Genomic DNA, 20,094 nt, shown 5'->3' with positions numbered 1-20,094 from the left:
AAACATTTTTACTCAGTTTTTTGAAATATGAGAGTTTCATATAATACAAAGCATTTTTCCTAAAGTTTCAAAACTTACTGTTCACACTCCAGTAGAAATAGCCCATATTTGCAAATGTGTCACAATTGCCCCTCCCAGTCCGGTCCATTTGCGTTTGTTTTGGTTCAGCTCCCTTGTTTGTTGACTCCGCCCCTGATTGTTTTCACCTGTCCCTCATTTTCCCTGTTTTATAAGCTCTGTGTTTACCACTTGTCTTTACTGCTCTTTGTTTGATCGTGCTGCTCGCTTCACGTGTTGTTTGTGGGTTGTTCTGGTTACTTTGTGTTATCTGCTGTATTGGATGTGTTGGATGTACTGGTTTATGTACTGTTGTTTGTTCTGGTTTGTCTGTCATGTTTGCCCCCCGATCAATCCGTGTTGACTCTATGACCCTGGACTGTCTCGACCCTGATTTTGGATTTTCCCATAATAAACCTCGCTCATCTCAGCAAGTGCCTCTGCCTCTTCGCTCCCCATTACAAAATGAAGCTGTGAAAACAGCCTGTTTTGAATTTATTGTTTCTGTGACATCACCACATTTACATTCATCCACCTATTTACATTAGATTATCTCTACCCATTCATGTTAAAGTTATCAAGAGTGTTTCAGCCTGGACTTTTACAATGAGGCACAATGAAGGAAAACCAATCAGAACAGACATCATTTACATGCATCAGTCTTAAAGGCACAGTAAAAACAACAGTCCTGTATTTTCCATCAATAGGAAAAAATTTACAACAAATGTTTAATTTTTAGTTCTGCGTTTTATTAAAGACAGCTTTAAAAACAGCTTTGTTCATAAACATAAAAGTCAAACAACTAGAAAAGCAGGAGATGATCCAGTTGTTGTTAATGAAATCAGCATCTTTCACTACACATTAAACTACTGTTTCTATGAAGCTCTGCCAAGTAGCAGCTGTTAGTTTGCAGGAAAAGAATGAAAAAGTATCAGATGTGATCCGGTTCAGTCGCTGCATTCAGACTTCTTAATCTCTTTAGTTGTGGCTTTTGAGGCAGCAGACACTTCACATGTTATGGCTTTATCTTTATCCCACTCTGATCTCTCAATGGTCAAATAGCTGCTCAGTCTGAACTTCTTATTGGGCTGCTGCGCTGCAGAGCCAGTGGTCACTCCACTGCTGACCGCCTTTCCGTCCACCAGCCAACGCACATCAGCTAAAGCACTGGACACGTCATTGGCCAAACACACTAGAGTGGCTTTGTTAGACTTCAGCTCTTCACTGGATGGAGGGAAGATGGTCAGAATGGGAGCCGGGACAGCAGAGTCTGATTAGAGAAACAGGAAAATTATTCACTTAATAAAATAAAAAAGATGACCATGCCTGAAAAAAAAAAAAAAAAAAAAAAAAAAAATATATATATATATATATATATATATATATACCCTTAAAATATTTCTACAAAATATTTAATTAATTCCTAAATATTGTATGTTCATTTCTAACAATGTTTGATGTAATGATTTCTGAAAAAAGGGTCTTTGAACCATCATATTTTTCTTGGAGAAAATTTTTAACACACACACACACACACACACACACACACACACACACACACACACACACACACACACACACACACACACACACACAAACTCAAAACCTCCCGACCTTAAAAGATCATTCAGTTCTTGACACAATTCCTGAACATTGTTCAAGGTGATAATCAATGTTATGCGACATTTCTGTGAGCAAACCTTCCAGAAATTAAAGCTGTGCCAACCAACCATTTCTCCCTCACTCAAGTAAAGTTCTGACTGAGTTGTGTCTGATTATTTTTTTAAGTGATATTTTTACTGAAATATAGTTGTGAGGAATTTCCCTTATCATCACATTTCAGCGAGTAACATTTACTCACTAATTCCAGTTTTGATGAATTTTATTACCAACAAAAGAAGAAGAAATTGTTCAGTTCCTCTTCTAACAGATGTTGGTTGTACTCGGAGTTCTGCTGTTGGTCTCATTACTTCTTTTGTTTTTTGATGCTGCTACTTTTTAACTTCTACTGAAGTTTTATATATATATATATATATATATACATACATTTTTTTTACTGAACTAATAATACTTTTACTTAAGCATGGCTTTAGGATTAGATATGCATTTGTATATAATCTACAAAACAAATAAAACTGATTTTCACTTATTTTTAATCACTTACAAATCGATTTAAATGACAGATGAATTCAATAGAGGGTACAGTTTAACTTTGCCCACAGTTAACAGTTATGCTAGCATATTTGGAACTTTGCACAATAACCTTTTGCTCAAGAAACATTATAGACTATAACACACGTACTATGATGTGTGGACAAAAAATGATTAGTTAAATTAAAGTGTAATTTAGAAGAAGAGAGAGGTTTCTTACCAGTGACGATCAGCTTTGTTCCTTGGCCGAATACCACAGTGCTTCATTTCATATCCTCACCCGTACAAAAACCTCCTCAGTTTCAGAAGTGAAAGTAGCGGAACTGAAACGTCCTCCAGACTTCAGCTCTCTCTTCTACTGTCTATGATCAGCACTGAGTCCTTCCACATCCCATTCCAGTCTCTGGGAATTCCGCATATCTGTTATCCTGTGATTTCTTCACACGTCCTGCTCAAGAGAACTGCAGCTATAACTCAGCTTTTCTGCTCCAGGTAAGAAATGAGCTGAATGAAATGGAGAAGTGAAGGTGAGCAGTGAGGAGGTTTTCCTCATCATCTCATTTGCTGTGGTATGAAGGCACCAGTAGAGTCGTCACATGTCTTACAGTAATACACTGCAGAGTCTCCTACCTCCACATTACTGATTATTAACTGGTAGTTGATACTCAAAGAGGCTTTAGATGTGAAGTGTGAAGATGGAAAATTATCTCAATTGATTAGGAGAGCTGTGAGAATCTCAACACAAACTGAGGAGCTGCTTGTGGAATCTGTTTATACCAGGAGACGTAGTTGCCTTCATACTTTGCAATGTTACAGTCCAGGCTGACAGTTCTGCCCTGGTCAATTAGTACTTAAAGGGTTTGTGTCAGAACTTTCCATGAACTGACCCCTAAAACATAAAGCAACATTGAGGAAACCTCTACTCAGTCTCCTCTATGCAGTCTTAACCAACACAGAATATGTTAATGAGAAAAATGTATCCAATGTTCATACAGATGAACATTTTTCCTTTCAGATACAGAATCTATGTAGATTTCAACTTCAACTGAAAAGTAAAATTGTTATCAGTTTCACTAATTTACAGCTTTTTCTTCCACTCTAAGAAGAAACAGTAAATGATCTTCATTTGCTTAAAGTTTATTACATTGTGTTGCTCAGCAGGTGTCTCCTGATTTGTCTTTTATAATGTGTGGTGTATCACTATCAGTGCTGAACTATGAAGTTTTTACAGTCTTAAAACATTTTAATTTGGTAAGTTATGTTGCCAGATCTTTTTTGTTTGTTTAAAGAGAAAAACCTCTAAAGGTAGTAAACTCTAAAGGCCACTTAATATAAATAAGAAATATAGAAAGCACAAGAAACTGTTGGATATTTATTATTTATTTAAAAAGTTAAAAAAACAAATACATTTCAAATAAATATATGAATTTCTTGCTATACAGTAGTGACCTCAATGAACATGGGCTTTAAAATGTCATTTACTTGTCTCACTAAAAATGGTAACATGGTTTTAAAAGTGCTGCACATGTCAGAAAAACAGCTTATAATATCAGATTTGACAGTCAGATGTGGAAAAACATTTTCTGAAGGTTAGGCACTATTTTTATTTAACTTTCTCAAAAATGGCAAAGAACATGAACACTAAAAATAGAAAACTGTGGTAATGCTTTGTAAGCCATTTTAACATTTATGGTGATTTACATGATGATCTACAGTTTCTTTAAATACATTGCTATGATCTCATTCTAGCTGTCTTCCAGTTTAAATACTGATCAGCCAAATGACTGCATGCAGCCTGACACTGATCTATCACCATCATACTTCAGGAAAAGTAATTGGATTTCTAGTAAAAAAAAACGAACTGCATATTAATTGTTCAATTACGGAAATTTAGGAAAGAGTGAAGCATAAATTACATTAAATACTCAATTTGCAATTTAGTAGTGCAGGTTATTGTGGAGGTTTTTGTTTCTTCTCCTGTCTGAAAGCAGAAGTGAATGTGAGCAGTGAGGAGGTTTTTGTCATGGTGTGTATCACTGTGATACGTATTCACTAGCAGAGCTGTCCCATGTGCTACAGTAATACACTGCAGAGTCTCCTACCTCCACATTACTGATGATCAGAGTGTAACCTGATTGAGACGAGTGTGTTGATGTGAATTTAGGAGAAGAGAAGCCAGATCCATAGCTAGGAGAATTCCAGCCATGATAATTCTCTAACACATATTGTGTAGTTCCTCCTGGAACCTGTTTATACCAACAGACTATAGGATCAGTAACAGACCCCAGATTACAGTGCATAGTGGTCGTCTCTCCTTTAGTCGCTGTGAGAACAGGAGGCTTCTCTGTCATCACAGTCACACCACTGACACCTGCAATAAAAACAGCATCCATGTTACATTTGTTGATGCTCACATTAGATGTAGGCAAATGCTGAGGAGCTCCAGTGTTGTGAGATCTTACATGAGAGAGCAGTGAAGAGAGAGCAGAGTGCTGGCAGCATCTTGTCAGTGTGTGATGACTCTCTGTGCTGAGTGAGGAGATGAGCAGCTTGAGGAGCAGATAAAGGAGAGAGTGCAGGGATGAGCTATAAGAGAGAGAGAGAGGAGGGGGCAGAGGGAGGGGTCACTCAGCCACACACACCATATTAGACCATCCACAAGGTCACATTTTCTAATAGATTAGGCTAATGAAGAATGTGCTGAATAATTATAATCCTAAATTTATAAAGAACATTAGAATATATAAACATTCATACAGATAAACTTGTTTCCTTTCAATGAAATTCTTTTTCCTTTTATTCACATAAATGAAAAACTGTTATTTAATGTATGAACTCACCATATTTGTTTTTTTACTTTTGTATTTTTGAAACACAGAAGCGTCTTCATTTGCATAATGCTAACATTTCAGAGTGTTGGTCAGCAGGTGTTTCCTGAGTGTGTCTCTCATAATGTACAATGTATCCGTGTCAGGGCTGAACTATGAAGATTGGCAGAGACATACAGTTATATTTACGCTGAGCTTCTCGTGGTTTGAATGGACTTGAAAGTCAGAAGAGACACATACATTAGGTGTTGTGGTGAGGTGGGAAAACAGGGTTTTATAGTTTAGTTTTCTGCATAATTTTGTTAACATTTCATGATGAACAGACATAGAAATGGGGTGCTAAACAAGAAGAGGTGCATATGTATGTATACAGATGAATTAAAGAGCACAGTAATTACAGTTTTGGAGGCACTTGATTTGGTGTGTATCAAACACATTCCTATTCTTTCAGGAGCGCTCTGAACAATGTTATTAATGAGCTTCAAATCACAGTTTAGTCATCCTTTTAAAAAGTGAAATTCTTAAAGTATTTAAGTCAAATCTTCCCAGTGAACATGACAGTGGATTGTTTAAGGGTTCAGATAAATGGTGGTAGTTGAATGAGGATGACGGCTATAAAAACTAATGGTTATCCTCGTGAATAATTCCTAACGTCTCTGGATGAAAGTAAATCAGGCTTGTATTTTTTGTATCATCTGTACAAACAAAGAGAAAACATTCAAAAATAATACTTCTGATTGTTTGTGTCGCGTGGACGCAGGCGAGTGTTTGAACTGTTCTAAAACAAAAACAGAATCACAGGAAGTAAAACAGTAGCTGCCATCATATGAAACTCTGAAATAGCTGCTTTAGTCAGGGTTCAGTGTACATCACTATTTTCTTTAGTCTAGTGACTTTGAGCCTGAACCAAAACAACTGCCTCAATTTTCTCTGTATTGCAGTTCCTGTAAAACACTGATCTCTTCTGTTATTCATAGAAAATCAAACTGTTTTATAGGTATGGAAGATTCTTTAACTTTCTGAAACTGAATATACTTTTATTACTTTTTAATTCCCCACAGTGGTGTCATAGTCATATTTTTAAATGTTATCAGTAATGAATGAAATCTGAGCACAAGGCAGCAGAACACATCATTTCCCAGTTTACACTGCTGTAATAACAATATACTCAATGCAAAAGTATAGAGAGTTTGTTTGAAAATGTCTAAGCTTTAAGCTTTATTGTTTTATAATAGTGAGTGAAATAGAATAATGGAATATGATGATGTTTCACACTACCTGTGTATTAAATAGACATTAAAGGGCAATTCCACAAATTTGACAAAATTTCAGTATGATTTGATTATAAAGATGTAAATGAAGTCATTCAGAGTGGTTTGCTGTGAACTGCTCAGTTCTATTGAAGCTTACAGAGTCAGAGCTGTTCACAGTGGTGGTGATAGGAACCAGACATCTGAAGAGTTTAATGCCTCTTCAAGCTCCCTGGCAGAAAGGTGATACAGATGAAATGGTTATGAATGCATTGTCTGAGGGCTAAAACATTGATTTATGATAGTTTGGAGACCTACGTATATTTTTATAATGTATTCATGGTGGAGAGGTTCATATAGGGTCCTGAAAGGCAATATATTAACAAAATATTTTTTTCCTGAATTACCTGCACTTAATTGTTATCAACCTTATATATAAAACTCAAATGACACGTGATAGTTCCCTGGTCATTTTGAGTAAGATGGTAAATAAAAGGGCTATTTTAGAGTTGTAGACATTTAAAGCCCTGGTTCTCCTCAACACTATTGTAAAGAAATCTGAGTAGACTGTTTGTATCTCAGCAACTGAATTATGCAGATTGTTTTTATAATTTGGTGGAATTCCCCTTTAAGTCAACTACTGCCTTCTCACAGGTTATTCTTGTCATATGAGCTCATATGAAATCCAGTCATCAGTCCATTGAACAGGTTACAGAACAACATGCTGAATAAAATCCTCCTGAACACATATAATTAATGGTTACTCACTGAATTTTAGGTGATTTGTTTAAATTGTCTGCATTTATGGTGTTACAGGGTCAGATCTTATAGGAAATTAAAAATAAATGAAAAAAATTAATTATGTAAAAACAGAAAGTCAATATACACTCACACAATATACACACAAAAAAACACAGTGTGCTGCTGGTAATGATGGAGTCAGTGTGAAGAAGGTTCTAGACGTCTGTGTCTGCTGGTGTGATCAGAAATGAACTGAGAGTGAAACTCCAGCATCTTCCCTCACACACCATCCTCTCCCAGCACACCTCCACACCTGCTCACCATGAAAGAACAGATAAAGAACAGACTAAAGGAGGAGATGCCAGTTCTTTCCCTCAGAGACCGTAAAATAAAGAACCATCATTTACGACAAATGTAGCAAAAACATTCACACAGCAGAGGTGTTGATAGTGTCTAGCAGTGAATCTGGATTGAAAGACTTAACATTGAATTACTTCTTGAATCAGCATCAGGTGATGATCTGAGTTTTATTATTGCTTTATAAACAATCATAAAGAAACGCCTAAATTGAGAACATAAACATCTCAAGTATAAAACAGTATTAAACACCATCCAATTTAAATGATGATTGTAGTGGCCAAGTTCGTGTTCTTTTGGCCACTTTTAACTGGTCACTGGCAGAAGTGCACAGCAAACTTGTTTCTGACGCATGGCCACTTTGTTCCTCTTAACTAGCAAGCTGACGTGAATTTCACTGACGGACAGCCGGACTGTCGTGTTCAGTCTTTTATTTGAAGTCTTCTACTCTATCCAAAGCAATCCTTAAAAGCATGGCAACACTTGCCATTCCTGAAAGAGTAAAGAGACAGCTTATCTTATTTCCAAAAGGCTGATGGTCGTAAACCTATTGTTTTAGCTATGTGCACAACGTCCTTCTTCGATCTCGGTTTTCCCTTTTTTTGTCCTGCACATACACAACAGTTCTTTTAAACTAATAGCAAGTCAAATGTTGACATGTATGCATAACATTACTGCACACAACACAACTGACGTAATGGAAAATAACAAGAACAATTGAGTAAACAGAAAATAACAATATAGATTAAACTGTACTTACATTTGGCTCTTACAATGATAGATTGATCATTTTGAAAGAACCAAAATGTGATATTAATACTGATCTGCATGATCTAAAACTGAATGTTTAATGAAAATGTGATGGTCATGTTTAGAGACCACCTCACTCTGTTTATCTTTTAATTTAATAAAAGATCAGTCTAATTACACAGCAGGCAGCCTGAAACTGTCCTTTCATAGTCATCACTATACTCAGACAATGAACAGCAAAGAGAATCTGAATATCTGATAAGAAATAATAAACTGTACTGCCAAATTAACATCCCCAATCACCGCTCTCACTCTCCGGAATACTAATGTGGTTCACCTGTGTCTTGCTAATTACCTTTAGCTTGTAAGCCCAAGCTTAGCACAGGATCAGTGTGAAGTATTGTTTCGTTTATCGACATACTGAGCATTTCCCTTGTATCTATGCCTGATCGTTTATGACCAGTTTGCCTGTTTACCGTTTACTTGTTTTGCTATTTCCCTTTGGATTATCTGCCTGTGGTATATCTCCATGTTCTGACCTTGTGGACTGTTCTCTGGACTTTGATTTCGTGTCTCGTCCTTCGGATTGTTTGGTTTTGACCCACGCCTGTTTCAACTACAAGCTAGGATTACGTCTTTTTATTTAAAGTTTACTTTGTTCTATTTTCCGCATGCATCTGATTTCATCGGCAAAGCTACAATGAAAAATACTTGGAATAAAATCTGACTACCCTAAGCTTTCATTAGAAGTTATGAATGTTTTCCTTCTGCTTTAATGTTGCCTATTTAAACATGGGGTTTATTTCTAAAGTGACACTATCGAGTTTGATGATTTCATTCAAATATGTCCAAGCTGTACAAATATGAACACTAATTCTCCATTAATATTTTTGTAAGGCAGATTTTTACCTACCACCAAAGATTGTGGTAAGTTATTGTATAATATTGGACACAATGGAATGTTCGACTGACTTGCAGAACGGGTGATCATAGGCTGTTTTAGTGTGAAGTGTGAAGGCAGGTGAGTGTTTGAACCGTTTTAGTTTGAGGTTGCCACTGGAAAATGTTCATATCCAACTTTAAGAGCGTTTTTTCAGCCAGCATTCTCTGAACTTCACCTTTTTTAGTCTAGTGTCTGTGGGTCTTAACCAACACTACAGTCAGTATTTTGCCTGTATTACAGCATAAATGGAAGTCATGCTTTAACTTTTGTAAAAGTTGGTTGATGTGTGTCTCCATCATTCCTACCTACAGCTGAGCCTGTGGGTGATGGTACATTACTGTGATCTCTTCTGTTAACCACAAAAAAAGAAAAGGACATTGTTTTGAAAGTAAGAATCTCTGACTCTCTTAAACTGAATACCTTGATATTGTGAGGAAAACACAACCCAAGGAAAACATTTTTTTTACAGTTTAGCATTGTTTAAAAGCTATATTGTAGACATCAAGGCCCCTCAACTGTAAAGGAATCTGGAAAAAATCTGGATCAATACATTTCTTGACAACAAAACTCACAGCAAACGGAAAAATTACATGTTAATTTTCTAGTTGCTATTAAATAATACGTTGAAATTGTTGTGAGAAACTTTTAGTAATAAAATAAAAAAATGCTGATAAACTGTAATTACTTGTACACAAGATATCATTGTGCTAGTTGATGTAAAATGTAAGTAATACTAAAAAAGATCAATTGTAAAAAACCTAAAGGGAACTAGAATAACTATAATATTTTATGCGATATGGAGTCCAGATCTTACAGCTTTAAATCTGCTTAACCAACAGAACAGTTCTTATCTAACTCTGAAATATCTTTTTTCAGTCAGCGTTCTGTGAACTTTGCTGTTTTACAATGTAGTGACTATGAGCCTGAAACCAAAACAATTTACACAGCAGAACTGTTGATAGTGTCTAGGAGTAAATCTGGTTAAAAGACATTACAATGTATTACTTCTTAAATCAGCATCTGATAATTTGTGTTTTAAAATTGTTTGAATTATAATAGGGTGAAAATTTTGAAGGAAAGGGTTTATATGCTTGTAAATTTCCCCCAGGTGCATGATGGAAAATAAAACTCCAGTTGCAATCTTGCAAATAGTGACACTGCAAGATTCACAGTCTTAGCAAAATCACAGTCTGTGACTAAAAACCGTGGCATTGTCTTTAGGGTGTCAGACTTTAGTCTTTTAAAAGTCTTTATAAATTCTTGCCAAACACTTCTAGTGTATGGTTAGCATCAGAATAATAACATAAAGTAGCTGGATTTCCAATGAGAAGAAATAAGAAATTATAACAACTAAAATGAAGAGCTACTGTTTGATTAAGTGATTCAGTTACTGGACCACTATAGGAAAAGTTATGAGGAGGAAAGTGTGAAAACTATAAATGACTTTAAAAGCAACATATTTTCTTCAGTAGTGCAGGTTGTTGAAGTTTTTGTGTTTTTGCTGTATGACAACAGAAGTGAATGTGAGCAGTGAGGAGGTTTTTGTCATGGTGTGAATCACTGTGCACAGTGCTTCATTTCATATCCTCACCCGTACAAAAACCTCCTCAGTTTCAGAAGTGAAAGTAGAGGAACTGAAACGTCCTCCAGACTTCAGCTCTCTCTTCTACTGTCTCTGATCAGCACTGAGTCCTTCCACATCCCATTCCAGTCTCTGGGAATTCCGCATATCTGTTATCCTGTGATTTCTTCACACGTCCTGCTCAAGAGAACTGCAGCTATAACTCAGTTTTTCTGCTCCAGGTGAGAAATGAGCTGAATGAAATGGAGAAGTGAAGGTGAGCAGTGAGGAGGTTTTCCTCATCATCTCATTTGCTGTGGTATGAAGGCACCAGTAGAGTCGTCGCATGTCTTACAGTAATACACTGCAGAGTCTCTTGTTACAGTCCAGGCTGACAGTTCTGCCCTGGTCAGTTAGTACTGAAGGGGTTTGTGTCAGAACTTTACATGAACTGACCCCTAAAACATAAAGCAACATTGAGGAAAACTCTACTCAGTCTCCTCTATGCAGTCTTAACCAACACAGAATATGTTAATGAGAAAAATGGATCCAATGTTCATACAGATGAACATTTTTCCTTTCAGATACAGAATCTATGTAGATTTCAACTTCAACTGAAAAGTAAAATTGTTATCAGTTTCACTAATTTACAGGTTTTTCTTCCACTCTAAGAAGAAACAGTAAATGATCTTCATTTGCTTAAAGTTTATTACATTGTGTTGCTCAGCAGGTGTCTCCTGATTTGTCTTTTATAATGTGTGGTGTATCAGTATCAGTGCTGAACTATGAAGGTTTACAGTCTTAAAACATTTTAATTTGGTAAGTTATGTTGCCAGATCTTTTTTGTTTGTTTACAGAGAAAAACCTCTAAAGGTAGTAAACTCTAAAGGCCACTTAATATAAATAAGAAACATGGAAAGCACAAGAAACTGTTGGATGTTTATTATTTATTTAAAAAGTTCAAAAAACAAATACATTTCAAATAAATATATGAATTTCTTGCTATACAGTAGTGACCTCAATGAACATGGGCTTTAAAATGTCATTTACTTGTCTCACAAAAAATGATAACATGGTTTTAAAAGTGCTGCACATGTCAGAAAAACAGCTTATAATATCAGATTTGACAGTCTGATGTGGAAAAACATTTTCTGAAGGTTAGGCACTATTTTTATTTAACTTTCTCAAAAATGGCAAAGAACATGAACACTAAAAATAGAAAACTGTGGTAATGCTTTGTAAGCCATTTTAACATTTATGGTGATTTACATGATGATCTACGTTTTCCTTTAAATACATTGCTATGATCTCATTCTAGCTGTCTTCCAGTTTAAATACTGATCAGCCAAATGACGGCATGCAGCCTGACACTGATCTATCACCATCATACTTCAGGAAAAGTAATTGGATTTCTAGTAAAAAAAAAACGAACTGCATATTAATTGTTCAATTAGGGAAATTTAGGAAAGAGTGAAGCATAAATTACATTAAATACTCAATTTGCAATTTAGTAGTGCAGGTTGTTGTGGAGGTTTTTTGTTTCTTTTGCTGTTTGAAAGCAGAAGTGAGTGTGAGCAGTGAGGAGGTTTTTGTCATAGTGTGATTCACTGTGATACCCACTCACTAGCAGAGCTGTCATATGTCTGACAGTAATACACTGCAGAGTCTCCTACCTCCACATTACTGATGATCAGAGTGTAATCTGATTGAGACGAGTGTGTTGATGTGAATTTAGGAGAGGAGAAGCCAGATCCATAGCTAGGAGAGCTCCAGCCATGATAATTCCTTAACACATACTGTGGAGCTTCTCCTGGAACCTGTTTATACCAAGCTGCAACATTAGTAACAGTCCCCAGATTACAGTGCATAGTGGTCGTCTCTCCTTTAGTGGGTGTGAGAACAGGAGGCTTCTGTGTCACGACAGTCACACCACTGACACCTGCAATAAAAACAGCATCCATGTTACATTTGTTGATGCTCACATTAGATGTAGGCGAATGCTGAGGAGCTCCAGTGTTGTGAGATCTTACATGAGAGAGCAGTGAAGAGAGAGCAGAGTGCTGGCAGCATCTTGTCAGTGTGTGATGACTCTCTGTGCTGAGTGAAGAGATGAGCAGCTTGAGGAGCAGATAAAGGAGAGAGTGCAGGGATGAGCTATAAGAGAGAGAGGAGGGGGCAGAGGGAGGGGTCACTCAGCCACACACACCATATTAGACCATCCACAAGGTCACATTTTCTAATAGATTAGGCTAATGAAGAATGTGCTGAATAAGTATAATCCTAAATTTATAAAGAGCATTAGAATATATAAACATTTATACGGATAAACTTGTTTCCTTTCAATTAAATTCCTTTTATTCACATTATTGAAAAACTGTGTTATTTAATGTATGAACTCACCATATTTGTTTTTTTATATTTGTATTTTTGAAACACAGAAGCGTCTTCATTTGCATAGTGCTAACATTTCAGAGTGTTGGTCAGCAGGTGTTTCCTGAGTGTGTCTCTCATAATGTACAATGTATCCGTGTCAGGGCTGAACTATGAAGATTGGCAGAGACATATAGTTATATTTACGCTGAGCTTCTCGTGGTTTGAATGGACTTGAAAGTCAGAAGAGACACATACATTAGATGTTGTGGTGAGGTGGGAAAACAGTTTTACAGTTTAGTTTTTTGCATCATTTTGTTAACATTTCATGATGAACAGACATAGAAATGGGGTGCTAAACAAGAAGAGGTGCATATGTATGTATACAGATGAATTAAAGAGCACAGTAATTACAGTTTTGGAGGCTCTTGATTTGGTGTGTATCAAACACATTCCTATTCTTTCAGGAGCGCTCTGAACAATGTTATTAATGAGCTTCAAATCACAGTTTAGTCATCCTTTTAAAAAGTGAAATTCTAAAAGTATTTAAGTCAAATCTTCCCAGTGAACATGACAGTGGTTTGTTTAAGGGTTCAGATAAATGGTGGTAGTTGAATGAGGATGACGGCTATAAAAACTAATGGTTATCCTCGTGAATAATTCCTAACGTCTCTGGATGAAAGTAAATCAGGCTTGTATTTTTTGTATCATCTGTACAAACAAAGAGAAAACATTCAAAAATAATACTTCTGATTGTTTGTGTCGCGTGGACGCAGGCGAGTGTTTGAACTGTTCTAAAACAAAAACAGAATCAGAGGAAGTAAAACAGTAGCTGCCATCATATGAAACTCTGAAATAGCTGCTTTAGTCAGGGTTCAGTGAACATCACTATTTTCTTTAGTCTAGTGACTTTGAGCCTGAACCAAAACAACTGCCTCAATTTTCCCTGTATTGCAGTTCCTGTAAAACACTGATCTCTTCTGTTATTCATAGAAAATCAAACTGTTTTATAGGTATGGAAGATTCTTTAACTTTCTGAAACTGAATATACTTTTATTACTTTTTAATTCCCCACAGTGGTGTCATAGTCATATTTTTAAATGTTATCAGTAATGAATGAAATCTGAACACAAGGCAGCAGAACACATCATTTCCCAGTTTACACTGCTGTAATAACCATATACTCAACACACAAGTATAAAGAGTCTGTTTGAAAATGTCTAAGCTTTAAGCTTTATTGTTTTATAATAGTGAGTGAAATAGAATAATGGAATATGATGATGTTTCACACTACCTGTGTATTAAATAGACATTAAAGGGCAATTCCACAAATTTGACAAAATTTCAGTATGATATGATTATAAAGATGTAAATGAAGTCATTCAGAGTGGTTTGCTGTGAACTGCTCAGTTCTATTGAAGCTTACAGAGTCAGAGCTGTTCACAGTGGTGGTGATAGGAACCAGACATCTGAAGAGTTTAATGCCTCTTCAAGCTCCCTGGCAGAAAGGTGATACAGATGAAATAGTTATGAATGCATTGTCTGAGGGCTAAAACATTGATTTATGATAGTTTGGAGAACTACGTATATTTTTATAATGTATTCATGGTGGAGGGGTTCATATAGGGTCCTGAAAGGCAATATATTAACAAAATATTTTTTCCTGAATTACCTGCACTTAATTGTTATCAACCTTATATATAAAACTCAAATGACACATGATAGTTCCCTGGTCATTTTGAGTAAGATGGTAAATAAAAGGGCTATTTTAGAGTTGTAGACATTTTAAGCCCTGGTTCTCATCAACACTATTGTAAAGAAATCTGAGTAGACTGTTTGTATCTCAGCAACTGAATTATGCAGATTGTTTTTATAATTTGGTGGAATTCCCCTTTAAGTCAACTACTGCCTTCTCACAGGTTATTCTTATCATATGAGCTCATATGAAATCCAGTCATCAGTCCATTGAACAGGTTACAGAACAACATGCTGAATAAAATCCTCCTGAACACATATAATTAATGGTTACTCACTGAATTTTAGGTGATTTGTTTAAATTGTCTGCATTTATGGTGTTACAGGGTCAGATCTTATAGGAAATGAAAAATAAATGAAGAAATTAAATTATGTAAAAAAAGAAAGTCAATATACACTCACACAATATACACACAAAAAAAACACACAGTGTGCTGTTGGTAATGATGGAGTCAGTGTGAAGAAGGTTCTAGACGTCTGTGTCTGCTGGTGTGATCAGAAATGAACTGAGAGTGAAACTCCAGCATCTTCCCTCACACACCATCCTCTCCCAGCACACCTCCACACCTGCTCACCATGAAAGAACAGATAAAGAACAGACTAAAGGAGGAGATGCCAGTTCTTTCCCTCAGAGACCGTAAAATAAAGAACCATCATTTACGACAAATGTAGCAAAAACATTCACACAGCAGAGGTGTTGATAGTGTCTAGCAGTGAATCTGGATTGAAAGACTTAACATTGAATTACTTCTTGAATCAGCATCAGGTGATGATCTGAGTTTTATTATTGCTTCATAAACAATCATAAAGAAACGCCTAAATTGAGAACATAAACATCTCAAGTATAAAACAGTATTAAACACCATCCAATTTAAATGATGATTGTAGTGGCCAAGTTCGTGTTCTTTTGGCCACTTTTAACTGGTCACTGGCAGAAGTGCACAGCAAACTTGTTTCTGACGCATGGCCACTTTGTTCCTCTTAACTAGCAAGCTGACGTGAATTTCACTGACGGACAGCCGGACTGTCGTGTTCAGTCTTTTATTTGAAGTCTTCTACTCTATCCAAAGCAATCCTTAAAAGCATGGCAACACTTGCCATTCCTGAAAGAGTAAACAGACAGCTTATCTTATTTCCAAAAGGCTGATGGTCGTAAACTTATTGTTTTAGCTATGTGCACAACGTCCTTCTTCGATCTCGGTTTTCCCTTTTTTTGTCCTGCACATACACAACAGTTCTTTTAAACTAATAGCAAGTCAAATGCTGACATGTATGCATAACATTAATGCACACAACACAACTGATGTAATGGAAAATAACAAGAACAATTGAGTAAACAGAAAATAACAATATAGATTAAACTGAACTTACATTTGGCTCTTACAATGATAGATTGATCATTTTGAAAGAACCAAAATGTGATATTGATACTGATCTGCATGATCTAAAACTGAATGTTTAATGAAAATGTGATGGTCATGTTTAGAGACCACCTCACTCTGTTTATCTTTTAATTTAATAAAAGATCAGTCTAATTACACAGCAGGCAGCCTGAAACTGTCCTTTCATAGTCATCACTATACTCAGACAATGAACAGCAAAGAGAATCTGAATATCTGATAAGAAATAATAAACTGCACTGCCAAATTAACATCCCCAATTCCAAAAAAAGTTGGGACACTGTGTATAACCCCAGTTCCAATGAAGATGGGACATTGTGTAAAACATAAATAAAAACAGAATACGATGATTTGCAAATTCTTTTCAACCTATATTAAGTTGAATACACTACAAAGACAAAATATTTAATGTTCAAATGGATAAACTTTATTGTTTTTTGCAAATATTCACTCATTTTGAATTTGATTCCTGCAACACGTTCCAAAGAAGTTGGGACAGGGGCATGTTTACCACTGTGTTACATCACCTTTCCAGATGTTGCTCCAAAACCTGTATGTACCTTTCAGCATTAATGGTGCCTTCACAGATGTGCAAGTTACCCATGCCATGGGCACTAACACACCCCCATACCATCAGAGATGCTGGCTTTTGAACTTTGCGCTGATAAATGAAATGTGGACTCGTCAGACCACAGGACACTTTTCCACTTTGTGTTAGTCCATCTCAGATGAGCTCGGGCCCAGAGAAGTCGGCGGCGTTTCTGGATGGTGTTGATATATGGCTTTCGCTTTGCATGGCAGAGTTTTAACTTGCACTTGTAGATGGAGCGACGAATTGTGTTCACTGACAGTGGTTTTCTGAAGTGTTCCTGAGCCCATGTGGTAATATCCATTACAGAATGATGTCAGTTTTTAATGCAGTGCCACCTGAGGGATCGAAGGTCACAGGCATTCAATCTTGGTTTTCCAGACTCTCTGAATCTTTTGATGATATTATGGACTGTAGATGATGAAATCCCTAAATTCCTTGCAATTGCACATTGAGAAACATTGTTCTTAAACTGTTGGACTATTTGCTCGTGCAGTTGTTCACGAAGTGGTGAAGCTTGCCCCATCGTTTTTATCCATGCTCCCTTTATACCCAGTCATAACACTCACCTGTTTCCAGTTAACCTGTTCACCTGTGGAATGTTCCAAACAGGTTTTTGAGCATTCCTCAATTGTGTCTGCTGGTGTGATCAGAAATAAACTGAGAGTGAAACTCCAGCATCTTCCCTCACACACCATCCTCTCCCAGCACACCTCCACACCTGCTCACCATAAAATAACAGATAAAGAACAGACTAAAGGAGGAGATGCCAGCTCTCAAACAGACTTCTAACTATCCACAGAGAGCCAAGAGGGATTCATGACATACTAACAGAAAGGGCAAACAAACTGACATGGAGAACAAGCGATCACTACAAAAAGACAAACAGACCTACAGAAAAAAAACAGTAGGACACCATCAGGGAACAGCTCTTATCTAACTCTGAAATATCTTTTTTCAGTCAGCGTTCTGTGAACTTTGCTGTTTTACAATGTAGTGACTATGAGCCTGAAACCAAAACAATTTACACAGCAGAACTGTTGATAGTGTCTAGGAGTAAATCTGGTTAAAAGACATTACATTGTATTACTTCTTAAATCAGCATCTGATAATCTGTGTTTTATAATTGTTTGAATTATAATAGGGTGAACATTTTGAAAGAAAGGGTTTATATGCTTGTAAATTTCCCCCAGGTGCATGATGGAAAATAAAACTCCAGTTGGAATCTTGCAAATAGTGACACTGCAAGATTCCCAGTCTTCCCAGCAAAATCACAGTCTGTGACTAAAAAGCGTGACATTGTCATTAGGGTGTCAGACTTTAGTCTTTTAAAAGTCTTTATAAATTCTTGTCAAAGACTTCTAGTGTATGGTTAGCATCAGAATAATAACAGCATAAAGTAGCTGGATTTCCAATGAGAAGAAATAAGAAATTATAACAACTAAAATGAAGACCTACTGTTTGATTAAGTGATTCAGTTACTGGACCACTACAGGAAAAGCTATGAGGAGGAAATTGTGAAAACTATAAATGACTTTAAAAGCAACATATTTTCTTCAGCAGTGCAGGTTGTTGTTGAAGTGTCTGTGTTTTTGCTGCTGTTTGAAAGCAGAAGTGAATGTGAGCAGTGAGGAGGTTTTTGTCATGGTGTGAATCACTGTGATACGTATTCACTAGCAGAGCCGTCCCATGCGTGACAGTAATACACTGCAGAGTCTCCTACCTCCACATTACTGATGATCAAAGTGTAATCTGATTGAGACGAGTGTGTTGATGTGAATTTAGGAGAGGAGAAGCCAGATCCATATTTAGGAGAGCTCCAGCCATGATAATTCGCTAACACATACTGTGGAGCTTCTCCTGGAACCTGTTTATACCATTTAGCAGAGTTACCAGTAACAGTCCCCAGATTACAGTGCATAGTGGTCTTCTCTCCTTTAGTGGGTGTGAGAACAGGAGGCTTCTGTGTCACCACAGTCACACCACTGACACCTGCAATAAAAGCAGCATCCATGTTACATTTGTTGATGCTCACATTAGATGTAGGTGAATGCTGAGGAGCTCCAGTGTTGTGAGATCTTACATGAGAGAGCAGTGAAGAGAGAGCAGAGTGCTGGCAGCATCTTGTCAGTGTGTGATGACTCTCTGTGCTGAGTGAGGAGATGAGCAGCTTGAGGAGCAGATAAAGGACAGAGTGCAGGGATGGGCTATAAGTACGACAGGAGGGGGCAGAGGGAGGGGCCACTCAACTACACACACTATATTAGACCATCTACATCAGATTAATATCCTTTTATTGATAAATTATCTTCAGATATCTGTTAAACCCTTTCATATCTATTAACTCACCATCAGCACGCTGATCATCTTGGCACCTTCCTGTAACACTTCATGTTTCAGTTTCACATATTATATTTCTATTCACATAGAATTGTTTAAAATGGTTTAATATAATTCATTATTTTGTATGGAAATGCATTTTTAATACATTAATGTCCTGCATTTGTTTCTCTGTTATCCTGAAATGACTGAGAAAAACAGAGAAACTTCCTCATTTGCACAGAGCAGAAATGACAGAGTGGTGCAGCAGGTGTATCCTGAGTGAGAGAGGAGGTTCACACTGATTAGTGGACTGAATCATCTCTTGGGGAAATCTCCACGTCAGTGCAGCTCTCTCTGATCCTTCACTGCCACCTACACCTACTACACCTCTTCTCACACTCACTTTAACACACACACACACACACACACGCACACACACGCATACACACACACACACACACACACACACACACACACACACACACACACACACACTCTCTCTCTCTCTCTCTCTCTCTCTCTCTCTACAGAGTCTGACTGTGAGAGAAAGCAGGAGATAAAAAATTAGACTTAATCTGATTAATTAAAATTAATTAAATTAATTAAAACATCATCACTCAAGCATTAAGTTCAACAGTATAAAGAAATTCAAAGAGCTGTAGAAATGCGAGTAACAGCACAGCAGAGCAAAAACTCTCACCAACAGAACAGAAAGAAATTAAAATCAAAAAGAAATGAGGAACAATGTGTGAAGGACTAAAGTAGATCTTAGAAATACAACCGAACTTCTTTATAGACTAACATGTCAGTGCAACTAAAAGATTTTTCACTTGAAAGTACCCAGAAAAGTACAAATCCACCAAAATGTCACTGAAACTCATCAAACTCTGGTCTTCTCACACTACTGAGTGATCCTCTCTCCTGCTGAAGTTCACTCTTCACAACATTCCCAAATCCCGCTCCGCTTCCACTTTATTCCACCCTCCATACGAGGCCGTATTCAGTCACTCCTTTTGTTAC

General features: G+C 36.8%; 1 protein-coding gene across 5 annotated transcripts; it reads right to left on the bottom strand.

The window, feature by feature from the left end:
- Positions 1 to 784: 784 nt before the first annotated feature.
- LOC108416698 (immunoglobulin lambda-1 light chain-like) lies at positions 785 to 19,146 on the bottom strand. Of its 5 annotated transcripts, XM_037544998.1 has the most exons (6): positions 19,102 to 19,146; positions 12,669 to 12,792; positions 12,280 to 12,577; positions 4,254 to 4,278; positions 2,429 to 2,462; positions 785 to 1,327 (listed from the first exon to the last, which is right to left on the bottom strand). In XM_037544998.1, exons 1-6 carry the CDS (start codon positions 19,117 to 19,119, stop codon positions 1,005 to 1,007), a joined length of 822 nt encoding a protein of 273 aa, XP_037400895.1. In that variant the 5' UTR covers positions 19,120 to 19,146; the 3' UTR covers positions 785 to 1,004. The 5 variants fall into 5 exon arrangements, with proteins under 5 accessions (XP_037400895.1, XP_037400894.1, XP_037400898.1 ...); XM_037544997.1 differs by lacking the exon at positions 4,254 to 4,278 and having other exon boundaries at positions 12,255 to 12,577; XM_037545001.1 differs by lacking the exons at positions 12,280 to 12,577; positions 12,669 to 12,792; positions 19,102 to 19,146 and adding exons at positions 4,178 to 4,185; positions 4,671 to 4,805 and having other exon boundaries at positions 4,262 to 4,579.
- Between the last annotated feature and the right edge of the window lie 948 nt (positions 19,147 to 20,094).

This window comes from Pygocentrus nattereri, chromosome 14 (genome assembly GCF_015220715.1).
Source record: "Pygocentrus nattereri isolate fPygNat1 chromosome 14, fPygNat1.pri, whole genome shotgun sequence".
Classification (NCBI taxonomy): domain Eukaryota; kingdom Metazoa; phylum Chordata; class Actinopteri; order Characiformes; family Serrasalmidae; genus Pygocentrus; species Pygocentrus nattereri.
The sequence above is the reverse complement of the archived record's forward strand: the minus strand, read 5'-3'. Positions and strand labels throughout refer to the sequence as shown.